The sequence below is a fragment of the Lotus japonicus genome, chromosome 1, assembly GCF_012489685.1.
Source record: "Lotus japonicus ecotype B-129 chromosome 1, LjGifu_v1.2".
In the NCBI taxonomy this organism is placed as follows: domain Eukaryota; kingdom Viridiplantae; phylum Streptophyta; class Magnoliopsida; order Fabales; family Fabaceae; genus Lotus; species Lotus japonicus.
In genome coordinates, this window is record NC_080041.1 from 99,942,708 (window position 1) to 99,966,058 (window position 23,351).

Sequence of the window (23,351 nt, forward strand, 5' to 3'; positions counted from 1 at the left end):
AGAAAGGGAATAGAGAATGAGGTGGAGGAGAGAGAAAATATTTTTATTAAATAAAAAAATTATCTAATTGAGTCATTTTTTCTTGAGCCTTTAAACCGCCAGAAATGTTGAGATAAATGAAAAAAAAAAAAACTGATTTGTGTCTCACATGTTTACTCCTATCAAACAAGGGGAAATTATTATCTCTTCTCTCTTCCATAATTTTCTCCTAACGAACAACCTCTTAAAGTTGTTGTCTAGTGCTGATGACTTGTGAGACCAAAGGGGCAATAGGATTTACCAAAGTACTATTAGCATCATTCATATGGCACTAGTTTAATTTTTTTTTTTGTCAAAGGCACTAGTTTAATTCCATTAGTGGGAAATTAATAACGGCGTTGAGTTCGAGGAATTGTGCATTGGTGGGCCTATGACCCAATCTACAATTTAATTAGTGGGAAGATACAAACATTGTTTTAACTTTTCAATCCACTTTTTCTCTTATGGATATCTAGTGGATAACTAGGGAATAATGTTACTCAACACTAATGTTTATATTAATGTAAATGAGTGTAAATAGGTTGGATCGAGTTAGACTTGTGTAAATAAGTATGACTTATTTAAAAATTATACTTCCTTCGTCCTTAATTATAAGTTAAAATTGTAAAAATCACGCTTATTAAGAAAGTCTTAATTGATGCATTAATTTGACCTGTTATATTATTGTTATAGTTTTTTTTGAGTCTGGTCTGCCATTCCTAAAAGTATGGCATGACCCGATAGTTTATTTAAAGGTCATTTCGATAATAACATGTTTACATATGTCAATATACTTATTTGTGAAGAGGCTAATATCCTTATATGCTAGCGAGTTAAATCATACTCAAAGAATATTGGGTATAGATGAAAGTAAACTAAATTAAGTTGAATTTTTAGGGCCTAAGAGCCTATTTAACATCACAATTCATAATAAGATATTTTAATAGGTTATAAATTTATTTCTAAATAGACTAATATTCTTAAATCATTATAAAAATCAATTTTTTTAAATGTTTTAAAGTGTAATAAGTATATAATATGAAAGTTCTAACCTAACAATAATAGCAATAATTAAATATACATTTTTTACATAAATATATTATATTTATATTTATATTAATCATATGTTTATTTAAATAAGGATTAAAAGACTTTTTAAATGATCTGAACTCGATTTTTTTTAATTAAATAGACTTTTAAAAAAGTGGCTTTATGTTTATTTATTAATTTGGTATGATATGAGCCCGATGTAACTTGTAAGTTAGGTCCTAGCCCTACGAACGGTCTGACCTATTCTCACCCCTAAATTTAGATTAGTGTTATACAATACTGAAAATACATGATTGGATTTGTCATAAAATAAGGGCTACAATGCTGAAAATTTGGTAAACATTTTACATTCAGCATCAAAGCATTTTTTTTCCAACATACACACATAGATTGTAGAGTTAGGATCAGTAAACTTTCATATGGTGAGCAACCCTTCTCGGGAAGATCCTCCGACGCTCTTATCCAAGAGTGAGCCTCTGCTAGCCTCCCCTACATGTTATTAGCGCTCTCTTCGATAGTCTGAATATGTTTTATCTCCGTTCTACCATTGTTTGTAAGAAAAAACATCACAAGCAAAATGATATTCAGCACAAAAATACTCATCCTTATGAAGATAAATTGAAACATCCTGAGGTGGGGAAGAAACCAAAGCACCATCCTCTGAAAGCAATTACGTGCAACAAAGCTAATTCACACTTTATTGAAAATCAGTGAGGCTTTTTATTGAAGGCATCTCATAGTTCTGGTAGCCAAATTCAGTTCATATTCATACACACTTACCAATTCAATTTCAAAATGCAAATTCCACAAAACAAAAAATGATAAAAGCAAATTTCCCAATTCCAATGTATTATTATTTCAGTCGTGAATGGTTTACAGTAGGTATTAGATTTTTGGCAATGCCCAAAATACTTGTAATTTGTGGCAGTTTCTACTTTCTAACACCTAAATTATAGAGTTTAATTTTTTATAAACTCTGCAGCTTATAACAGTCAGAAATTATCACAACCCGTGGGTGTCATGAGTGTAAAAAAAAGGGTGTTCACCAATTTTTTGTTATTCTGTTTCAGCTTTTGGAATTTGGAGGTTTGTGAACCCCTCCCCACTCTAGCTATTTAATCCGGGTATGACCTAATTCTTCTTTTTCATTAGCTTTTGGTTTGATTATTTTTTCAGCCAAACTTTTGCTTTGATTAATAATCGTTCACACTCTTTGAATGGTACTGCTTTTGTTTTTTATAACGAAAACAGTACAAATCGCACATGTGATTTTCTTTTGAAAGCTAATTCATAGGTACTGCTTCTGTTTTCCCTTGTATCTTACCTAATCGCTTGCTTAGTTGGTGTAACTTCTTTATCTATTATAGAATTATACTATTATGGGTAAAAAAGTAATTAGCACGACAAAACCTATAAAGGATCTTTATGAATAATGTAATGTGGCATGTTGTTATCGATTTCCCTTCTTGTATTCTTGATGGTTTCCCACTTCTTGAGACATGATTTCCCTTCTTATATGGTTTCCCACTTCTTGAATTATGTCTCAGTTTATGTCGTTAGTTGAAATTCATTTGTGGCTTCCTGTGGATATATTCTGCCATTGCATCTATTATATGCTTCGCAAAATCTGATGTATAATTCCAATGGATCGGTGCGCCTCTTTGAGGTGAAGTAAATAAATCTATTATAGTGAGTAAATAATGTTTGAGTCCGATAACTTTTTTTTGTTTAGAGTAAAACACAATTTCATTTGCGTCCACACGTCTCGGCCAAGATGTTTTGATTTTGCTCCACGTCAAGTAACGTTAGCAAGTGAGCGTAGCTGCGTAGTGAAGAACACAAATTTAGTTTTAAAATAGGCTCATTCCATCAACCGATCCTACTTTCAAGATCTTTCAAGAACAATTGTGGATGTGAATTTATGATGTTCTATTTTCTATGAAACTCTCATTACTTTCTTCATTTTTTTTTCTCTTTTAATTTTTTTCTTTCAAATTAATGGCTAACATCCCACTTTTAAGCTTAAGGTTTTTCTCTAAGAAATATTTATCCTTACCTAGAACCTTGGTTTTGGCCCACGTGCGTTTGCTGTTTTCATTTTGTTAGGACATAAAAATCATTGCCATTCTTCCTTGTATTATGAAAGGAAAGATTATGCTTAAACTAGAGAAAATGAAGAGAAGAGGAAATAAATAAATAAAACACACATACACACACATCAATGTTTTTTCTTTTCTCTTCTTTGGTTGATAAGGAAATAGGGAGAGAAGGGAAGAAATAAGATGGGACCCACACTAATTATTTTCTCTTCCAACATGAGTAGAAAACTTGAGAAGAAAAGGTATTTTGTGAAATTTGACTAAAATACCCCTCCTCTATATTCATTATTAGTTATAAAAAATATTAATAAGAGCTATAATAAATTATTTTAATAACATTTCTAAAATTATATCTTTTTGTAAATTGTTAATTATCATATTATATTTTTAGTTGAGGTAATGATGTCATTTTAGAAACATCAATCTTTCTTTTCTTTCACTTTTTTTTTAACTTTCTCTTCAACTAAACAACCTACAAATTATCTCATATTCTACAATGTTTTCTTTCTTTTCTCTCACTTTTCTCTTATATACCAAACATACCCTTAATGTATTCATATCCATGAGAAAATCTTCAATACTCATGTAATACTGAAGATTAAGTACTCTCTTAGTGTATAGTGTAAAAGTGATAGTTTAAAAAAAATTAAGAAGTGTGGATAGCTAACCATACATGGGTGAATGTGATGATGATATGTAAGTGGAAGTAGTACCGAAGACTCCAAACTTCAGGAGTACTAAATGTTGTTCCCGACATCCACTTAGTTATAAGAATAGGAGATAGAGAAATGAGTGATGTGATTGAAAAAGAAAAGAAAAAGAGGTAGAGAAAGTTGATGAAAATAAAATCAATGGAAGAGAAATTGATGTGTGAATATATATATATATGTAAGCGTGTTAGGAAAATAATTAGTTTGCACAAATACATTTTTGTTGTTGTTAAATTCTTAGATTAAAACTCGGGTTACCAAATGGGTGTCGGTCGAAGTGATTAACAGTGACGATTTCAACCTTTAAGATCGAAAGTTCAATTTTTGGGAGACTCAATTTTGGGAGACCTATTATTACCTCAATAGATTATACATATGGTTAAAAAAACACAAAGGGCTACACATCAACACTTACATTAAGTGAGAACAAATATTTCAAAGGTTGATACTATAATGCTGTAAGATTAGCAAATTAAGAACAAAACATGCTTAATTGTTACATAAAACTCAAACACTAAAACTAATCATGCAAAAACCCATATTCAAGCCCTCAAAGAAATTGTTTTTTTTATTATACAAATATTTGTTTTAACAAAAAAAAATTATATTTGATAAGTGAGAGGCCCACCTTATCCACAAGAAGCATGAATAAGAAGAAAAAAAATAAGAGAAAAAGAAGAGGCTCTCATTGTCTCTATGTCTCGTTTGTAATACCAAACAACACACCTTCCTCCACGGAATGGGGTGCAGACATGAATTTGACTGCCGCACTTTCTTGTTCTCTCGCCGCTACTTCTCTTTCCGCCGCCAAACTCCGCCGGGATAAATGCACCTCCTCTGAGACACGTCCCTCCACCACATGCATGCCCTTTTCCCTCCGTCTTCACCAACACCACCACTCTTTTTTGTTGCGAGGTTTCACTGCTCAGCTTCCTTTCCCTTCTCTCTCTCTCTCTCACACACATACAACAACATAAGCAAGTTCCTATATCATGTGTCGTCCTATGCATGTTTACATGTGTGTTGAGGATAGCATGTATGATATGAGTCTGAGAAAGAACATTATGTGACTTGAATCATTATTTTTTATGATCAATAGTTTTTCTGCTCTTTTTATAGCATGTTTGGATGAGCTTATCTTTAATCATAATCAATTCTAACATGCATAAGCTTCTACGCATAATTGATTTTGATGTTAGAATTAATTGTACAAGAATTTTTAAGCATGCACTTAGTTAGGTTATGAATGAAGTTGATTTATTTAGAGGCATGTGATATGGAATTGCTAATTCAATAAGATGAACAAATTACAATTTAAGTAACATGCCATGCCATGTTTTCCTTGTCAAGTGAAAGTGGGAGAGTGTGAGAAGAGTTACCATTTAGTTCATGTTTGGATGTGCACTCAAGATTAACTCCTTTCAATATTTAGGCAAATGGACTCCGGTTAAGAAGCCAAAGATAGAAAGCTTTATTAGAGAGTGTAGCTTTTGAATTACTAATAAACACTATGTTATGTTAACGCCCCATTTTCACCTACATCCAGAGTGAGAAAGAAAGAAAATTAAGAGATGTGAGAGATATGGATGATGTGATAGGAATTGAGAGATAGGAATAAAAAAAAGAGGTGGAATTTGGATGGAAAAGAAAGTGGTTATGAGTGTGTCAAAGTTGACTTATATATTGAAGGAAAAATATTGGTAGACACCCCAATGACCCCATAGAGTGTAAGCACCCTATATATATGAAAGGATACAGAGATAAGAGAGATAAGTGAAATATGTTATATGTGATGTGACAGGAAGAGAGCGATAGAGTGAAAAATTAGAAGAAGACATGGAAGTACTGTTGGGGTATCTAAACATCGGGATTGTATATTGAATGTTGTGATTTCTAATAATAATTTTTTTGCCCTGGTTAGCAAGACTCCACCATTCATACACTTATTTGAGGGGTGAGAGGAAGTATTCATGATCGTTTACAAAAAATTGAAAGGTTATGAAGTTGATATGGTTAATCTTGTATGAATTTTGCTTTGTCTCACTCTCTCTTATACACAAACTTTGATGTGAGGCTGATATATGTTAGGTGGCATGTGTTTTGTTTGCAGTTGCAAATGATGCTGATAGGACTGAACTGCCTTCTGATGCCGCAACTGAAACATCATATTCAGATGTTGATAAGATTGTTGATGGTTTGGACTTTGGTGAGCTGTGCAATGACTTTGAGTGCATCAGTAGTCCCTTGGTAGAATCCACTGCAAGGCAACTTGTTCGCGATATACTCGAGCTACGGGAAGGAAATAGAGCACTTGGAACCTTTGCTTTTTCTGTCAGATACAAGGTAATTTGCCTTTGTCCAAAACTCTACACCTTCAATCAGTTCATCTCATAAAGAAAGTAACATGATTTCCTATTATGGTTATACTTTGTGATATGATATAACAAAGCAAAGCAGGTTGTTTTCCCCCTTGGACTTTTGTTTATCATATTGTTACTGTGTACAGGATCCTATCAGGAGTTTTACCGGTCGTGATAAGTACAAAAGATCACTATGGGCAACCAGTGCACTAGAAAACCCATCTGTGGTGAGTTTAAATTCTAGAGTCCTTCTCTTAAAGCATCAATTAATACATGAAACAGGGATTCTGTTATTCCCTCTCATTATCTAATCTTTGATCAATGCTTGAGTAGGTAGCAACGTTTAGAACCTGAAGCACATAAGTTTATACCTCTTTAATTCGATGGGTTAGAATTGCCTTTACTAGTGTCTATCATTTGCTTCTGATATGTCATTTTGTGTCTTCCATTTTAAAACTCAATTCCTTCTCAGTTATTCCTTTCCTTCCTTCGAAATCTTGCCTTAAGGTAGCTGTTAAGGTTATACATTTGACTAGAGATATGACTGAATAAGTTCTTATAAAAAGCAGAGCAATCTTCACCCCTGAGCTAGCTTTTGGGGTAGAGTTATGCCCGACCCAAATTCTAATATGGTATCAAAGTCTATCCTAGTTTATTTGGGCCACCCATAAATGGGCACCGCAGATGTTCTATCTTGTAAACTTCACGCTCCAGATGTCCAGCCTCAGGCGTGAGGTGTTAAGGTCCCACATTTATTAGAGATATGGCCAAGTCCTTATAAAATGGTAGAACAATTCTCACCCCTGAGCCAGCTTTTGATATAGAGAGGTCTGACTCAAATTCTAATAGTATCCATCTAAGAATTAATGAAGTTATTAAATAACTTCCAACAGAATCAACTGGTTGAGTGAATTTCTTTGTTGAATTTTTTCATATGTTTTTATCATTCTATTAATTTATCTTTCACTTGTCAATATTAAAGGATAAAGCTGATGTAGAAGATGGTTGGATTATTTAAAAATCTGTTTGGTTACAGACTGTGCAGGAAATGGTGATGCTGTCAACCAGTGTGTTAAGCATCAAGTGGACAATGAAAGGGAAGCCTAAATCTTTTATTGCTAGGGTGGGAGGAGATGTGATACTACGAATCACTTCCAAATTTACTCTTAACCAAATCAGTGGACAAGTCATTGAGCATGAAGAGTTCTGGGACTTGTCAGCTTCATCGGCTAGTGCTCAGGCATTTTTCTGGACATCACGTGCTCTATTTGCCACTGTTGAATCTGTAAAAGACTTGGGTGATAGTGCTAAGAATATGAGTAGTAATTTTGAATCCGAGAAAGAGAACTTGGAGATTTATCCAGATCCTTCTGGCGATCCAACCAAGGTGAGTTCTATCCAGATCCTAAATGCTTGGCTTCAGTATCTTCATCTTGATTATTTAATGAATCAATTAAGCAAGGTGTTCAAATCTCAAGTTTATTTCATCACATTCTTTGTCTCTAATACATGATGGTATGACTTATGAGTGCTTTGCCATTAAGATTGCCATACCCACCCATAGAAAGTTTTCATAAACCAACTATTCCAAAAGCTAAAGCTGGTAATGTGAAGACAAATTAATGATTTTATATTATACTTCTAACACACCCCTTCATGCAAGAGCCTACTGTCTTGAAGCTGGGAAATGCCCAGGTCCACCTACCTTGTGCTGAAATTCATCTTTTTATTACCCCCTCCGTGGGGTCTTATAATAGGGGAAGGATGTAGTAGAATAATGGTGGGCTACAAAGATCAAACTCTAGATCACTTAGCCATGGATGCTTTGATAACATGTCATGAACAAACTATCCCAAAAACTTAAGCCATTGGGTGAAGACACATGATTGATTTTGTACTATACTTCCAACAAAATTAAACTTGACTGTCTTATTAGCACATTTGGTCATTTTCGTTCATTAGTTGATTATTGCTTTGTGCTTTTATTCAGTTCTTCCAGAGGGACGACAGCTTTCAGCAAGATGTATACCAGATTGCACTGTTCCTGGCAATTCTTTATTTTGTGGTACAATTTCTGAGGACAACTTTGTAAAGCCTTCCTTCCTTGTATCAATCTTCATCTCACATCTCTTTACTCCTGAATATTGATCATTATAAAGTGTGATTGTCAGCTTGTAATCATAATGCTGTTTTGTCAAAGTTATATTCAAATATATTCTCACTGGTTGACTGTATATTCAGAAGTTTCCCTTGGGATTTTTTGCTGCCTTAGTGATGGTTCTTTTGATATCACAACCGCAAAGGACCATTTGATCACTGTGCTATAAAACTAACAAACAAATATTTAGGATGTGTGTGATATTTTGTAAACAAAAATAAGCCTTATTTACTGGTGAAACCGATAAGAATGAACCATTGAAGAAGAAAGAAAACTGACAACTGATATTATTCAAGCATACAATGGATTTCAGTCTAGTCTAGATACTTTCTTTCTTTCTTTTTTTGGCATGAGATGCTTCATACTAACTCTCCAGCTCTTGAGTGGATAGATTTGTGAACATATCAATCCATCAAAGAACTACTGTCTCATGATCAATAACCTTTTTGCTTCTCTGCTATGTTGAATTTGTGCTTTTGAGAGCAATGCTGTAACGGGTAGCATTTTCAAGGACTTTATTTTTCTTTGAGTTTATGCCCTTTGCTCAAGTCATGTGTCCTTTCTGAAATGGCTTCTGAACAAAATATTAAAAGATCTTTGACAATTTTGATAATAAATCCTTGCTGATAGATGCTACCAAGCTTGTTTCATGAACTTGCAATGTCAATGATTCTAATTTTTCAATACTCCATAAATAAAAAAACACTGTATTCAATGGATTGTTCACACTTCTGCCCGTCCATTCACAGGTGCTATAAATCCTAAAATCCATAGTTTTCCTATTACACTTGTTTTCAAATGACATTGCATCCATTGCAAAATTACTCATACATCTTCCTCATTTTACAAGTGAAACAAAAAAGTTATTGAAAAGAACATCAAAGAATTATATAACAAAATGAAGTTATTTCCATTGCTCATATACAAAAGAACTTGTCCATTAAATGTTTATAATGGCAATAATCAACAAACAGAACGTCAATATGCTTCCAGTTAATCCGGTGGAACCAGAAGAAATGTCTTGAGCACCCACTGTATATACAGATTTAGTCGTTTCATCCTTCACTTTGATGCTGGAAGAGCCTAAAGAACCAAGAAAAAAAATGGTCAGGTCATTCTAGGACACATCAGTATCGACAAATCTAACTGCAAAAGCCAATAGACGAGTAATAAAAGAAGTTAAAACAAATGAAGCTTGTCTTGGTCAAGCTCTTAACTTGTTAATTGACCTTTGTTTTTCTAATTCATGAATCATGAAAACAAGGATGGAACCAGAAAAAGTTGGTAGAGGGGTGAAAATTTAACACATTTACAAATGTCAACACTGGCTAATTAAAAGAGACAGTATAAAAAAATTAAGGGAAGCAAATACAAAATTTGAATTTTTTATTAAGGAAAAACTTTCTCTTTAAGGGAGACTGCCCCATTTATTATGCATCTGATTCTGTCCCTGCTAGGAAACATTTTGAGACATGAAAATGAGGTGTGGACTGTGGAGGTATAGAAATATCAAAAGCAGGTAAAAATTTAAGGCAGAGAAGGATGAAATATATTTCTCATTGAAGAATGAAGAGGACCAACATAAACAATCTCAGCTGATATGATAGGTATAACCTTGGATTTGGATTATAACATTCAGCATATGAAGAAGTGAGATACTCACAATCGTAATCAGTCCATCCAATGGTCATATTTTCAAGATCATACACGACTATTTTGTTTGACAGCACCAAATCTGCAATTGGAAATAATTCAAAGTCAATAGATGATATAGTGCATCTTCGAAAATTGTTCTACTATTGATTCTAAAAACAAAATCAATTATGGAGAGAAGCTTTTGGCTTCAGAATTGATTCTGAGGAAAAAGTATCTGATCAGAACCAGACTCAATCTAACAGTATGTGGAAGTTCTCAACATAAATCAGTAACAATTAAGAGAGTGAACAAATCATGCCTTTTATGAACTTATAACCAAGAAGTCAATAGATTAAATTGTAAGTGAAATTTTGTTTCAAAATTTACCTCCAAGAAGAATCAGTTCCTGTCCATCCTTGGTTTGCGCCGTACTTTTCTGCCAGCCAATACAATACATGTCTCCCTGGAGGACAATGAAGACAAAACAATATCATGAAACATGAACACCTCAAAAAAAATTGTTACAGTTTAAGTCGTCATGAAACATGAACACCTAAAACCAATTTAAGCAACAGGTTAAACTTTAGAGTATAGTTATCATATGAAAATAGACTTGTTTGTCATTTGACTAATTATGCAGCAGCCACAAAAGCTTCTCAAATCAGAAGCTGGGTACATGTACAACAAATAATCAAGTTCCCGCTTACTTGAAACTGGAAGAGGTAGTCGTGAGGTTGAGCTATTAGAGAAAGCCCCTCAAAGTGAAACTTGACAGCTGGAAATCCAGCATCAAGTCTGCAAAATTACAATGAAACACGAGTTAAGAAGTGCATATGCCAAACAATGCCAAAAGAATACATTGTATATACCATAACATCATTTGAACAATTGGTACCTAGTTTCTGTATTTCATAAGACTATCTTGAACACATAATTCAGTTCTAGTATGAAATCAGATTCACTCAATTCATCAAGAATCTAACCAAACTTTCAAAAAAAAAATTTTAAAAAAATCTAACCAATGATTTGAAATCAACATATTGATTTGTGTCAAAGCTCAGCCTACTCTGGTTCAAAAATCAAGACAAAAACAGCCTCAGTTATCTTAATTAACTTACTACTGTCATTTCTGCTTTGCTTTTCACATTTTTCCCCCATTGCTGCTTACATAATGTTATCAAAACAGGAATCAACCAAAAAATGAACTTTAGAATCTCTTGTTATATAGGTGTTATTCAGGTTAAAATTAATGACAAATAAGAAAAAGGAGCATGACACAAAAACTTGGAAAATGATACTTATTTCAAAAGAAAATAGAAATCCAAAATTTATTCTCTCTATGAAGTTAAATAAAGTCACAAAGATAAGTGCCATACTTGCCACTGAAATGGAAACAAGTAAATTGGTCCTCAACAAGATATAATTTCAGTCCAGCCTGCTGACCCAAAATCTGTCACAAAGAATTATCATGAGTACTTAAGTGGGAAAAGTTGGTTCACTTAACTCTTAATTTACGCGCTTACCTTCGGCACTAGCTGGTCATAAACCATGGCTGGAAGATAAGCCAAGGTTGTACCACTATCTATAATTGTTCCTCTCCCATTTCCAGTGCCAAAGAAATCTGTGGGGAGCTGAATAACATCCCCACCAACCTCCATATCCTTCAAAACCACGTTATAGTGTGCCCTAAAAGAGTCAATAGAGGACAGTTATGACACAATTCCAATCCCAGAACCTAAATTAGACATAAAGTACATTAAACAAATCTGAAAGAACATTTGCAAGAGAATATATGTCAGAGAGCTTATATTGAAAGTTTTTATAGCTTATATCAGATTTCTGAATGAATCCTTCTTAAAAGATGATAGTCTTAGAAGATACAAAAGATGCAAAAGGAAAAGAACCCTGAAAGGGTTGATTGCTTGAAACATCCACAACAATTGCATCGATGTGAAGCAATATATAAAGACAAATCTATTACAGATGATCCATATGAATGTTTTATTCCACTCATATCTAATAAAATGAACAGTATTTTCATTATCATATAAATTTCATATTATAACCATAAGGCCTTTGCTATACTTGATTAGATAATGAAGAATTCCGAAAGTCAGTACAACTCTTCAGGAAAATAGAATTTATGAAAACCTAACTCATTTGATCTCCATAAATTATATGGTAGTGGCGTCATCATTTAAACAGATACCATACTCCACATTAAAGATATCGGCTAGTTTTATGTTGGCTAAACAGATATCATACTATTCCATCAATTTACTGTTATCAAACAGCTAAACAAATCAAATAGCATACATGGGAACAATGAGATAAGATTCTGGACATACATTCTTGGTACCAAAGATGTTGTATTAAATTTTGGCTGCACCACTTCCCCTATAGCAAATATCCCTCCTCCATTTATACTGTCAAGGCAGTGTGAAAATATTTTTTTCACCTTTCCAGATGCAGCAAGTTGTGAAAGCACAGAAGAATTTGATTGTCCAAAACCAATTATTCCATCCAGGGCTTCTTGTTGAGATGAACTCAATGTCCCAGATTGTTTTTGACCACACCTATCAGCAGGTAAATATTAAAACTCATAAAACCCAAAAGAAAATATACAATGGTGAAGCTATATAATCGCTACACACAAAAAACCTTCAAACTCCCAACTTGAATTTTGTTATAAAGCAATAACATAAAACTCAGGCTATTAAGAAAAAGAAACCCAGAAAAGGGCAGTATGGTGCTGTAAAGCACCGGCTAAGCGCAGGACCAAAGGAAGGGGACGACTCCAATTGGCGCATTGAGGCTCAAAAAGTAAATATAACTCCTGAAGTGCCGAGAAAAATCTAGTAGAAAACAAAAATTTATCATGACGGAAAGTTTCAACACAAAACAAAACAATTCAAAGGAGAATGAAAACACAGTTTATAATGAAGGAGAAATCTCTCATGGTGAAAAGCAAAATAAGAATTTCTTATTAATGCAGCAAAATTGACACTAGATCCTATTGAGGTCTGCAATATTGGATGACTATAATGTGCTAATGAGCTTGTAGCTCAACCCACTCTTTAAGGTTGGGGTCTCATGATGATGTCAAAAAGGTTCAATCATTCATCAAATCTAGTATCTACTTCCCCAACTCAAGTATCTGTGTGTGTGCGCGCACGCGCCTGAAGTATCAGAAAGTATACTCACCCGAAAACCACACTGCTAGTTTCTGGTGCAGTTTGGTTATTACCACTAAGTTTGTTAAAAGTAAGAAGATCCTTCACATAGGTCCCAGTGGTTGTACTTCCATCTCCATAAGTTATGCTGTACGGGCAGGCCATCTCTTTGTTGCAACCATCAATTTCACCTTCATATGTGGAAGTGCAAAAGTTATCATCACAAGGAACAATCTTTGAAGTTTGAGAGGCGTTTGGATCAAAGAGGGTCAAATCCATCTGTAACATAACAACAACAATAATATTGCAAAATCTACATCAATAAGTGATCAAACAATAAAAGTTTTAGTATATAAAATAGGCCTCCAATGTCATAAACTCATTGAATGCTCCAACACTCATCTTTTTCTTCATGGATTTATCTATTGCAGGTTACAGTTTATGGACCAGTGTTGTTAATCGCGGATTGCAGACTATAGCGGTAAGCCAAAACTCAGCTATTTCCAGTCTCTTAAAGTGGAAAAAGCGACAAATAGCGGGTAATAGTGGAGTAGCGGCAAGCTAAAAAAGCGCTACGCTATAACCGCTATTTGACAACATTTGTATGGACATAAAACATTTATTGCGAGAATCAACAGCAATAAATGCAGGGGAAAAACAAACAATCGTGCAATTCAACCAAAGTGCAGGAATTTTAAAGCATAAAGTCTAGACAAACATACCCCAAGAGTACTTTTTGTGGGGCATTGTTTGCAGGCAACACAATTCACCCATAGAATGTCACTTCCTGTATCAACTTGCACATAGTAGTTCTTTGCCGGAGTGCCGAGCCCAATTTTGGTATAATATAGCCTATTACCAATGAAATAAACAAAAATTAAATGTCTCAATTAAAAATGGTGATATTCTTTATTTCTTCATTACAAATCAATATCAAATAATCTGCAATAAGAAACCATGATCATGTACCCATAAGAAATGTATTGGTGTAAAAAAATGAGTTTCAAAATGACGTTTAGCTGTCATTTTTCCGCCGAGGGACTAAAATCAAACTGGCTTACCCAGACAACAAAAATGTAAAGAAAAAGGTGGAAAGAAAAACAAACCCAGTTGAAGCAGGACGGCCATTACCACCAAGGGGAACATCAACAGCAGAGAGAAATCTACCTCGGCGATGAGCATCATGAGCTTTAATGGCACCTAAATTCTGAAACGGCCCTTTAAATTTTCGTTCAACAGGGAGGACCAAATTAGCATTGGCAACGTGCAGCAATCCCAATACAGCAAGCAACAACAACAACAACCCTCCTCTTGTGTGATCCATATTCCAATGATCGTAGCTTGCTTGAATTGAAAGCAACAAGAAGAAAACAAAGAGAAGAGAAAAATGAATGAAATGAAGCAATAGCAAGAGCTATGACACGCTCTAAATTTTCATCGCCGACCCAGATAAAGATAAAGGGTCGGTGAAAGAAGAGAGGGAAGAAGAAGAAGAAGAAACAAACGCAAGAATACAACTCAACGCGGCGACTTTGTTAAGAAAACGAGAGAGAGGGAATTTCGCGGTTTCAACGGCAAACGGCACGTCTTTGTTCTTTGTATTTAGAAAATTAAACTAAACAAAATCCAAAACAAACAACGACTTGTTTATACTTAGTTCAAGTCTTTTTCTCATTAATTCTTTCCATTTATATTTTTTTTTTTTCCTATGTTAAAATCTTGGAATTACATTCAAACTAGATATTATACCCGTGCAACGCAAGGATTAATTTGACCATTAACCCTAAAAAAATTGAAAAGGAAAACATTATTAATAACATAAGAAAACTTGAGAAAATATTTTTACTACTATATAATAGGTCAAAAAACACATTTGCAAGTATTTTCTTCAAATAATACATGCAATACATTTAATAGTAAATATTTTATAGAGACATTTATTTAATTTTTAAAATATTTTTCTAGAGTGTTCATTAATATATTTTGATTTAGACTATTATTTAATTTAAATTATTAATATTTTCTACATATTAATATATTTATTAATTTTTCCCTCAATTTATGATTGATAGTTAATATTCTAACTATTGTTAAAAACTACTTAATAAATTTTTTTTATAAGAAACTGAAAAGTTGACAATTAATAGTTAATAAAGTTAATAACATAAAATATTCATCAATAATTTATTATTATCATTATTAAGACAAATCACAAATAAATTTAAAATTATTTTTAAAATAACACGCAACTGCAAAATAGTTAATTTAAACAACATACAAAATCATTTCATATTTAAAAGTAAATTTCGAAATATATATTTACAAAAAGCATTCAACCATTAACTAATTTCAATATCTAACATGTTTATTTTATTTAAAAGATATTACTTTTTGCTATTTTATCTTTTTTTTCAACCTTAGGTTGATAATTAATTGAAATGAAAATGGAAATAAAAATTAATTTATTTTGCCAGTAATGTAGAACTCAAGTCAGATTTTATGTTATATATATATATATAGCTTATTAACAATTATTTATTAATATAATAAATAATAAAGTAGATGTTGTTTTTTTTAGTTTTGTATTTAATTATTTAATGTATTTAATGCAAAGGTAAACTAATCAATGCAAAAGCTCAAGTGAGCTTTACATATATATATATAGATTCTAATTCATTCTAGTCAAAGCTAAATTGAGATGCTTTATTTAATGAAAAAACTTAATTACTAATATATATTTTCTTAGTGTCACGCGATTTAGACATTCGGGCTTCAATAATACCAATACATCGGTTTGTAACGGTTTTATATTATCATAAATCGCAGAGTTATAAGAAAAGGGGCAGGGGGAACACATTTCTGACAGTCTAGCTGAAGTATCATACTGACATAAATGTGTGTTTTTTTTATAATTTTGTAATTTGTGGCAGTCAAAAATCACCATATACTCATATATAAAATATATGTTCGGTATTATTTGGGAGTTCGGTAATATTTTTAATTATTTTACTCATAAAACTTCAATACTTTTCTCAAAGAACAATTTAAAAGATTTTGACACAGCTTAGACCGTCAATCAGATTTTAAAAATATGAATTTTTTTATTTTATTATTTAATTTAATTAGTTGAAATGACGTATTTTTAAAATCTAATTAGTTGGCGGTGTAAAAAAATTTACACTATCTATGCATGTAAATTTTATCTTTCATTAATAATTGGCTTAATTGCACTTTTGCTCCCCCATCTTTCACCATTGTGCGAAATCCCTCCCCCATGTTTAAAATGAGCGGATTTCCTCCCTCATGTATTAAATTGCTAAATTTTGCTCCTTCCGTTAGTTAGCCGTCTAAAAGCTAACGACAGTTGCTATTTTCACCTCTTCTTTTTACTATCTGCACCACCTCACTTAATTAAATAAAAAATTATTTTTTTAAATTATTTTTATATTAAAAAAAAACCATCTTCTCCTCAAGTCACGTTTCTTCTCCCCACCCACTCATCTTCTTCTCTCCCCCAACCATGAACTACCACCACCACCCAAAACGCAATAAATTAATCATCACCATGCACAAGAGCGCTTCAGGTTCCACTTGGACCTAACCCAAGCCTTCTTCAAGCCCATCACCTACACGGCGCCGGCACGACAACGGTGCTGGGATAGGTGACGGCAGTTCTCACGGAGGCTAGGACTCGTGGTGGTGGTCTCAGCGGCATGGTGGGGAATTCAATCGAACTCTATGGTGGCTGAGTGTGTGGGTTTCAATCGATTGGGTCTTCTTTCATGCTCCTCCTCTCCTTCCTCAACTTGTTCTTTACCTACAGGTCTGAGCCCCCATTTCCCGTATCACCGTCCAGATCTGGGTTGCTGAGTTGCTGCGATATGGGGTTTGATTTGCTGGGTTGTTACTAGGTTTTTGGATTTGTAGGGATTTCTTCTGATTTTTTCACTAGCAATTGGGTTTGTACAGTTGTTTTTATCAGACATTCATAGATGCGGATTTCTCGTGTTATTGTTGGTTCCATTGATTCATACATTATGGCTCCTCTTTAATTGGGTTTGGTCCGTTTATCTGGAAGGACAGCTTGAATAGGAGTGATTTTCAAGTTGGAGATAAGCTTGGTGCAGGCCAAAGGGTCATTTAGTGTTGTTTATTTGGGTGTTTTGGTCCCAAAGAATGGGGATTTAGACGAGAGAATGCAGAAGAGGGGAAGAGGCAAGGAAACACATGTGGAACTTTGGGTAAGAAAATGTGGGTGGCGGTGGTGGTTCATGTGGGGTAGAGAAGAAGATGGGTGAGGAGAAAAAACGTGATTTGAGGAAGAAGAATGGTTTTTTTTTTTGATTGGCAGGAAGAAGAAGGGTATTTTTTTTCAATGAATATAGAAATTTAAAAATAATTTTTTTTTTTTAATTTAGTGTAGGTGGTGCAGATAGTAAAAGGAGAGGTGAAAATAGCAATTGCCGTTAGCTTTTAGGTGGCTAACTAACTGAAGGAGCAAAATTTAACAATTTAATACATGAGGGAGGGAGGGAATCCGCTCATTTTAAACATGAGGGAGGGATTTCGTACAACGGTGAAAGATGGGAGTAAAATTACAATTAAGCCTTAATAATTTTACTTGCAAAGAATCAAATTCCTTAGTACTTAGATAAATATAATTTTTGGTCATTTGCTTTTTTCTCTAAAGTATTCTACAGTCGGCGGTGGTCATAAAACTAAATCTCATCAATGTTCGGAGATCACTTCAAGTTAGCATATATCTCCCTAACAAATTCTTCTTTATACGCATTGTTTAGGACCGAACTTTGAACTTTTAAAAGCTTAACTATCTACCAATTATATTACATTGTGTTGGTTTTGGTACTTTCCTTTGCTTCATGGAGTTTGTTCCTTTCTTTCATGCCATGACATTTTTGCTTTTACTTGTTGCCTTGTTTTATGAAGAAAAAAAATGCTTTTGTCATTCCATGTTGTCCAATTTCCCACCTAACTTTCCTTCTTTTTTACACGCCATTAATTCTACCTTGCCACCTCCGCTCCCCAATTTTGGCAACGAAAGAGAAATGCACACATGCATTGTGATATACAGATTCCTTGCCAGCGGTGATATGCCTTGTATGCCTCATTACTGCTATATATTTCCATTTTTCTTTTATTTGCATTGTTTATTTCCTTAGCTGGTTTTTTTTTTTCCGGTTACACCTTATATGGGCTTTGAGTCATCGGATTCTCTTAAAATCTTGTTTCCTTGTTTAATAGGCTATCCTCCCTGCTCAAACTCAAATTATTAAGGGACATGTTCATGTTTTATAGGAGAGTCAGAAAAGAATGATGAGTCATTCTAAAGGTTATCTGATTCTTCTAAGTGTATGTTTGTCAACAGACTTTAAGATCTTCTTCTATAAAGGATAAAAATATCTCATGCATGTTGTCTTTCTTCTAAGTGTATGTTTGTTAACAAACTTTAAGGATCTTCTTCTATAAAGATTAAACATATCTCATGCATGTTGTCTTAAGAAAAGGGTTCAACCATATGTGTATAAAGAGCCTTGAAACAATTAAGATTGAAGTTGCTCCAAGGTGAGTAAAGCTTCCCGTCTAGCCAAACTTGTCGGCTTATATATTTAGGTCAAATTGAGACATTTTATTTGAACCTATAATAACACAAACGCTTACATAAGTGTTTGGATGTAACTTATGAAAAAAAAAACTTATAGCTATAAGTTATTTTTAAATTATTTTCATAAGTTACCTTTAACATATTTTGAATTTGAGCTTAATTCAATGAAATCCTCAAATTAGTTTATAATGTGAGAAGCGTTTATTGCTATACAATTTTAATTGAGTTGTTGATCTTAAGATAAGTAAAGACTAAAGATACATTTGGGTAAACAACTTAATTAAGCATGTATGATAATAAACCAACATTCAAATGATATGCAAAAATATAGAAATTAAATATTCATCCATTTTAAGACTTCAACTCAATATGATGAAAAGGATAGGAAAAGTAAACTTCATATGTCAAATGAGTACATCCAAACTTAGAGACCAAAAGTGTAGCCAAAATATACAATATTGAAGATATTGTTGCCATGCTAAAATATAGTTAAGTGTATAATTAGTAAATAAAATAATTTTTTATGCGGGAGGAAGAGAGGTATAGGAAAAAATGAGAGAAAAGGTAAAACTGTGATAGATGATTTAATTGATAAATAAAAGAAAAATAAATAGATAATAAAGATGAGAAAAGAGTCAAGGTGTACGTGAATCATATCTACAAGTCAATATGCCCACCAGTTAAGTGCATAATAAATAAACATAGAATCAACACTCTTTCATGTTGTCAAACAACCACTTATCCCAAAAGCTTAAGTTGTTGGGTAAGGGCCACTTTAATGGTTTTATATTATACTCTAACACGCCCCCTCACGCAAGAGCCCTTTGGGCTTGAAGCGTGGATAAATGCACAGACCCACCTACCATGTGCTTAATTAAATTCCACTTTTTTAATTAGAAAGTGAGGGGAGCAAGAATCGAACTCTAGACATTTCGGTCATAGAGGCTCTGATACCATGTCAAACAACCACTTAATCCCAAAAACTTAAGCTGTTGGGTAAGAGCCACTTTAATGGTTTTATATTATACTCTAACACATGTAAATATAGAAAAAGTAGAGAATTTCAATAAGTATAAAATAAAAAAGAACCTCGTAATTGCCTCCAAAAATTAGACATGTTGGCCATGCATATATTGGACGCTTGACTTCTATAGAAAAGTCAGATTGCTAGATTTAGTTTTGTTATAGGGTATAGTCTTTTTATAACATGTAGCAATACAAGATAACACTAATTTCACACTTATAAGTGCAAAAAAATTACTTAAACTCACACTTTTAAGTGCGAACGGCAAGAATCTCAAAAGCAATATAAAAATTTCACTTTAAATAAGAAATCATAGTGATTTTCTCATTTAAAAGTGCGAAAATTAACTTAAATTCGCCTTATTAATATGTTCTGCAAGGATCTCAAATGCAATATAAAATTCTCACTTTACATGCGAAAATCACTATGATTTCTCACTTAAAAGTGCGAAAATTAACTTAAACTCACCTTATAAGTATGTTATGCATGGATCTCGTATGCAACATAAAATTCTCACTTTTAAGTGCGAAAATCACCATAATAAAGGATATTTTGAGATTTAAGGAAATGTGGATAAATTAACTTAAATTCACCTTATAAGTAAGTTATGTTCATTTTATAAATATTCTTATTTTCTTTAAAATTGAAAAGAGCAAAGATTTTTTATTGGATTGTTTTTTTTTATAAATTTGATTTGAATTTAATCTTTTCATGAATTTTTTATTGGCTTTATTTAAATTTGCACTTTAAAAAGTTTAAAGAAATTAATACACATATTCAACATTTTCCACATGTAACAAAAAAAAAGACATATTTAAAGATAGGCCTAAGTCGAACATAAATTCAATTTGTTACCGTTAAAGTGCTTGATATTAAAGAAACTCCTATATTTGCTATAAAAAAAACTCCTATAAATATAAATCCATTTCACAAGCATCGTTTGAAGTAACTAGTCTCCTCTCTCAGTAACTGATCTCGCCACCGTAGAGGAGCGATTCACCGCCGCATTCCTCTTCGTCATCCGGCATACTGCCCCTCTCTCCGGCGTCATGCTCAAGATTCGTTGATCGGAGAAACCAAAGGCCCGTGATCTCCATTGCGCGTTCAAATGTTTGGTCCCCGCACACGGCAACGGTGGCAGCGGAACCATGATTTCGAGTAAGTATTCTTCTCAATAATTTTCTAGGTTAAAATGTTATTTCTAATTTAGAAATGAGATTGATCAATTGTTCTTGTTCTTACTATTGCTCAATGTATCCGATTGATGAACCCTTTTCCCTCTTTTCCAATTTGCAATCCTTACTCTCTTTGTTCCGTTTTGTTTTCTTTCTACAAAATGATATCAGGATATGGTGAATTTATTCCATTTGATTTCATGTTACTCAATTCCATCCTAGTTTACTTTTATGTATTCTTTGATATGAAGACACATAAACTAGCCTCATTCCTCATGTGATGTTATCATTTTAGCTGGGAATTTATATGTTTCTTGAAGTATAATCTGTTTGAAAGTGGAACCCTGATCCATGTATCTGTTACCCAGTCCTGATCAAAGAGGACATTGAGTATATATTCATGTTCATAAGTATTCCATAAAGATAAGCAACTGTTATCTTAATTTTAAGGTCTGGCCTAATTTTAGAAATGTTTTCATGATTATAGTGAGATGTCACAAGTTTATGGACCTTCCCATCGAGATGCTACATAGGGCATGAAGTATGGTGTCACTTGTCAGATCAGTTTAGGTACTTACTTTTATAATGTAACGAGTTAGGCATTCTCATTACAAGTGACATATATGCACTAAGCTCATACATCTGAACTTTAATGTTTAAGGGTTGTGGTTAATCTTCTGCAAGAGAAACTATTGGAAGGGTTGTTTCTGGTGCTGTTGCTAAGAAAATCCTTAAGAGCTTTCCAAAACTGAGGTATGCTACTCTTCTCATAAGTTTAGATCTTCTGCATGCTACTCTTTTGTGGTATTTCTTCATTGGTGTTTTTGTTTCAACATGGAAAGAAGGATATATTATTATTACGTAAGAGGAGTGCTATAAACACACTCTTTTAACATTCATATTTATATTTCAACTGTTGGTTAGGAAGGGTAACTCTGAATGAGTTGAAAGATGAGTGAGTGACCCATGTGTGTGTGGGGGGAACAGATAAGATAGGCTTTACGCATTCACATATTTACTTTTTAGTTTTTTGGTTTCATTGTATGATTATAGAAGATGAAAATATGTCAAACTAATAATGCAAAAAGGAAAAATTTCGTAAATTCTTTTTCTCCTTTCCTTTTATGTTTTCACTGGCTTTTCTATCACTCAAGTTCCAAGTAAAATCTAGACCCGAAATAGAATAAAAAATTTATTGGTTGATTTATGCGCAAAAGACGGTTGATAAAGGTGACGAAAAGCCTCTAAGAAAGGAACATTCCTCACCAAAATTCCTCATAATACACAATATGATTATTACCACCCAAACTGAAAGGAAGCAGTGATTTAAAAGTTACACTACACTAAGAACTTGACTTCCTAGGACTAGCATAAGTTGCATCAATCGATGGATTTGGCATCCTATCCATACTAATCTTATGTAATGTTCATAGAGTGCGCATGTACTTGTCCGAGCCTAATTTTACTATATTAATAACACGAACCAAATCCTTTTACCACCAGGTGGGATCAGCTACGTTGATCCATACTGTACTTGTTAGAGCCTAATTTTGATAGATGACTCTTCTTTCTTCCATTCCCATTTTTTTCTACAATTTTTTTAATCACCAATGCATTTTGATTTACTTAATACATCTGCATTTCACATGTTTTAATTTGTCAATTCATTAAGAAAGATTTTCCAATTTACTTTTCAGATTCCTGCCTATGTCTCTCAAGTTCACAAGGTAGTAGTTCTTCCTGGCGACCTAATTGATCATGGCAAACTGACCCTTGATCAGGTATTAAACGTTGCTTTTTCATATTTAAATATGGTCAGTGGTGCTTTTTGTGAAACTGTTTGAAGTAGATTTCATGTATTCTGAACACGGTGATGACTGTCTGTTTAAATTTTTACTATTTTTTGTGGATATTAGGATTTTACTTACTAACAAATGTATCAAGTGCATTGACAACTTACATCAACTGCAATTCTTGTAATGCATTTTGCAAATCATGATTGCAACTTAAAATTTTGTTGGAAAATAGTTTGGAATTCATAATTTAAATTCAATATATAACTATACTTTTCCACTTATTTTAGTACGTTCACTCTAGAATATCAGCAGTAAATTTGAGGGGAAAAAAAACTTTACTTCTAAGATAATGTGCATTTCTAATGATAAACTGATTTCTGCCAAAAAGAAAAAACAGATTCTCACCAAATAAGAAATCTCTATACAATCTTAAACAGAAACTTCATGCATTTTTTACCTGACTAGTGAATATTATTACGGAAATGACTTTCAATTCACTAAGATAATAAGGGATGAATATTTTTACCATC

The 23,351-nt window shown here is 33.2% G+C and overlaps 2 protein-coding genes across 2 annotated transcripts; one reads left to right on the forward strand and one right to left on the reverse strand.

The window, feature by feature from the left end:
- Nucleotides 1-4,553: 4,553 nt before the first annotated feature.
- Nucleotides 4,554-8,496, forward strand: LOC130728356 (uncharacterized). The gene is made up of 5 exons (XM_057579811.1): nt 4,554-4,792; nt 5,988-6,220; nt 6,384-6,464; nt 7,274-7,624; nt 8,228-8,496. Exons 1-5 carry the CDS (start codon nt 4,630-4,632, stop codon nt 8,327-8,329), a joined length of 930 nt encoding a protein of 309 aa, XP_057435794.1. The 5' UTR covers nt 4,554-4,629; the 3' UTR covers nt 8,330-8,496.
- A 562-nt stretch (nt 8,497-9,058) lies between these two features.
- On the reverse strand, nt 9,059-14,741 carry LOC130728355 (aspartic proteinase 36). The gene is made up of 10 exons (XM_057579810.1): nt 14,310-14,741; nt 13,926-14,055; nt 13,235-13,482; nt 12,379-12,606; nt 11,554-11,716; nt 11,407-11,480; nt 10,738-10,825; nt 10,418-10,493; nt 10,059-10,130; nt 9,059-9,478 (listed from the first exon to the last, which is right to left on the reverse strand). Exons 1-10 carry the CDS (start codon nt 14,525-14,527, stop codon nt 9,336-9,338), a joined length of 1,440 nt encoding a protein of 479 aa, XP_057435793.1. The 5' UTR covers nt 14,528-14,741; the 3' UTR covers nt 9,059-9,335.
- Nucleotides 14,742-23,351: the final 8,610 nt, after the last annotated feature.

Bases quoted from the DNA above. Each gene is read 5' to 3' on its own strand.
- LOC130728356 (XM_057579811.1), top strand. From the start codon at position 4,630: ATGAATTTGACTGCCGCACTTTCTTGTTCTCTCGCCGCTACTTCTCTT. The intron at 4,793-5,987 runs GTTTCACTGCTC...TTTTGTTTGCAG, and splicing joins CCACTCTTTTTTGTTGCGAG to TTGCAAATGATGCTGATAGG. The intron at 7,625-8,227 runs GTGAGTTCTATC...GCTTTTATTCAG, and splicing joins CTTCTGGCGATCCAACCAAG to TTCTTCCAGAGGGACGACAG.
- LOC130728355 (XM_057579810.1), bottom strand. From the start codon at position 14,527: ATGGATCACACAAGAGGAGGGTTGTTGTTGTTGTTGCTTGCTGTATTG. The intron at 13,483-13,925 runs GTATGTTTGTCT...GTTATGTTACAG, and splicing joins CCACAAAAAGTACTCTTGGG to ATGGATTTGACCCTCTTTGA. The intron at 11,717-12,378 runs GTATGTCCAGAA...TGACTCTTTTAG, and splicing joins ACATCTTTGGTACCAAGAAT to GGCACACTATAACGTGGTTT.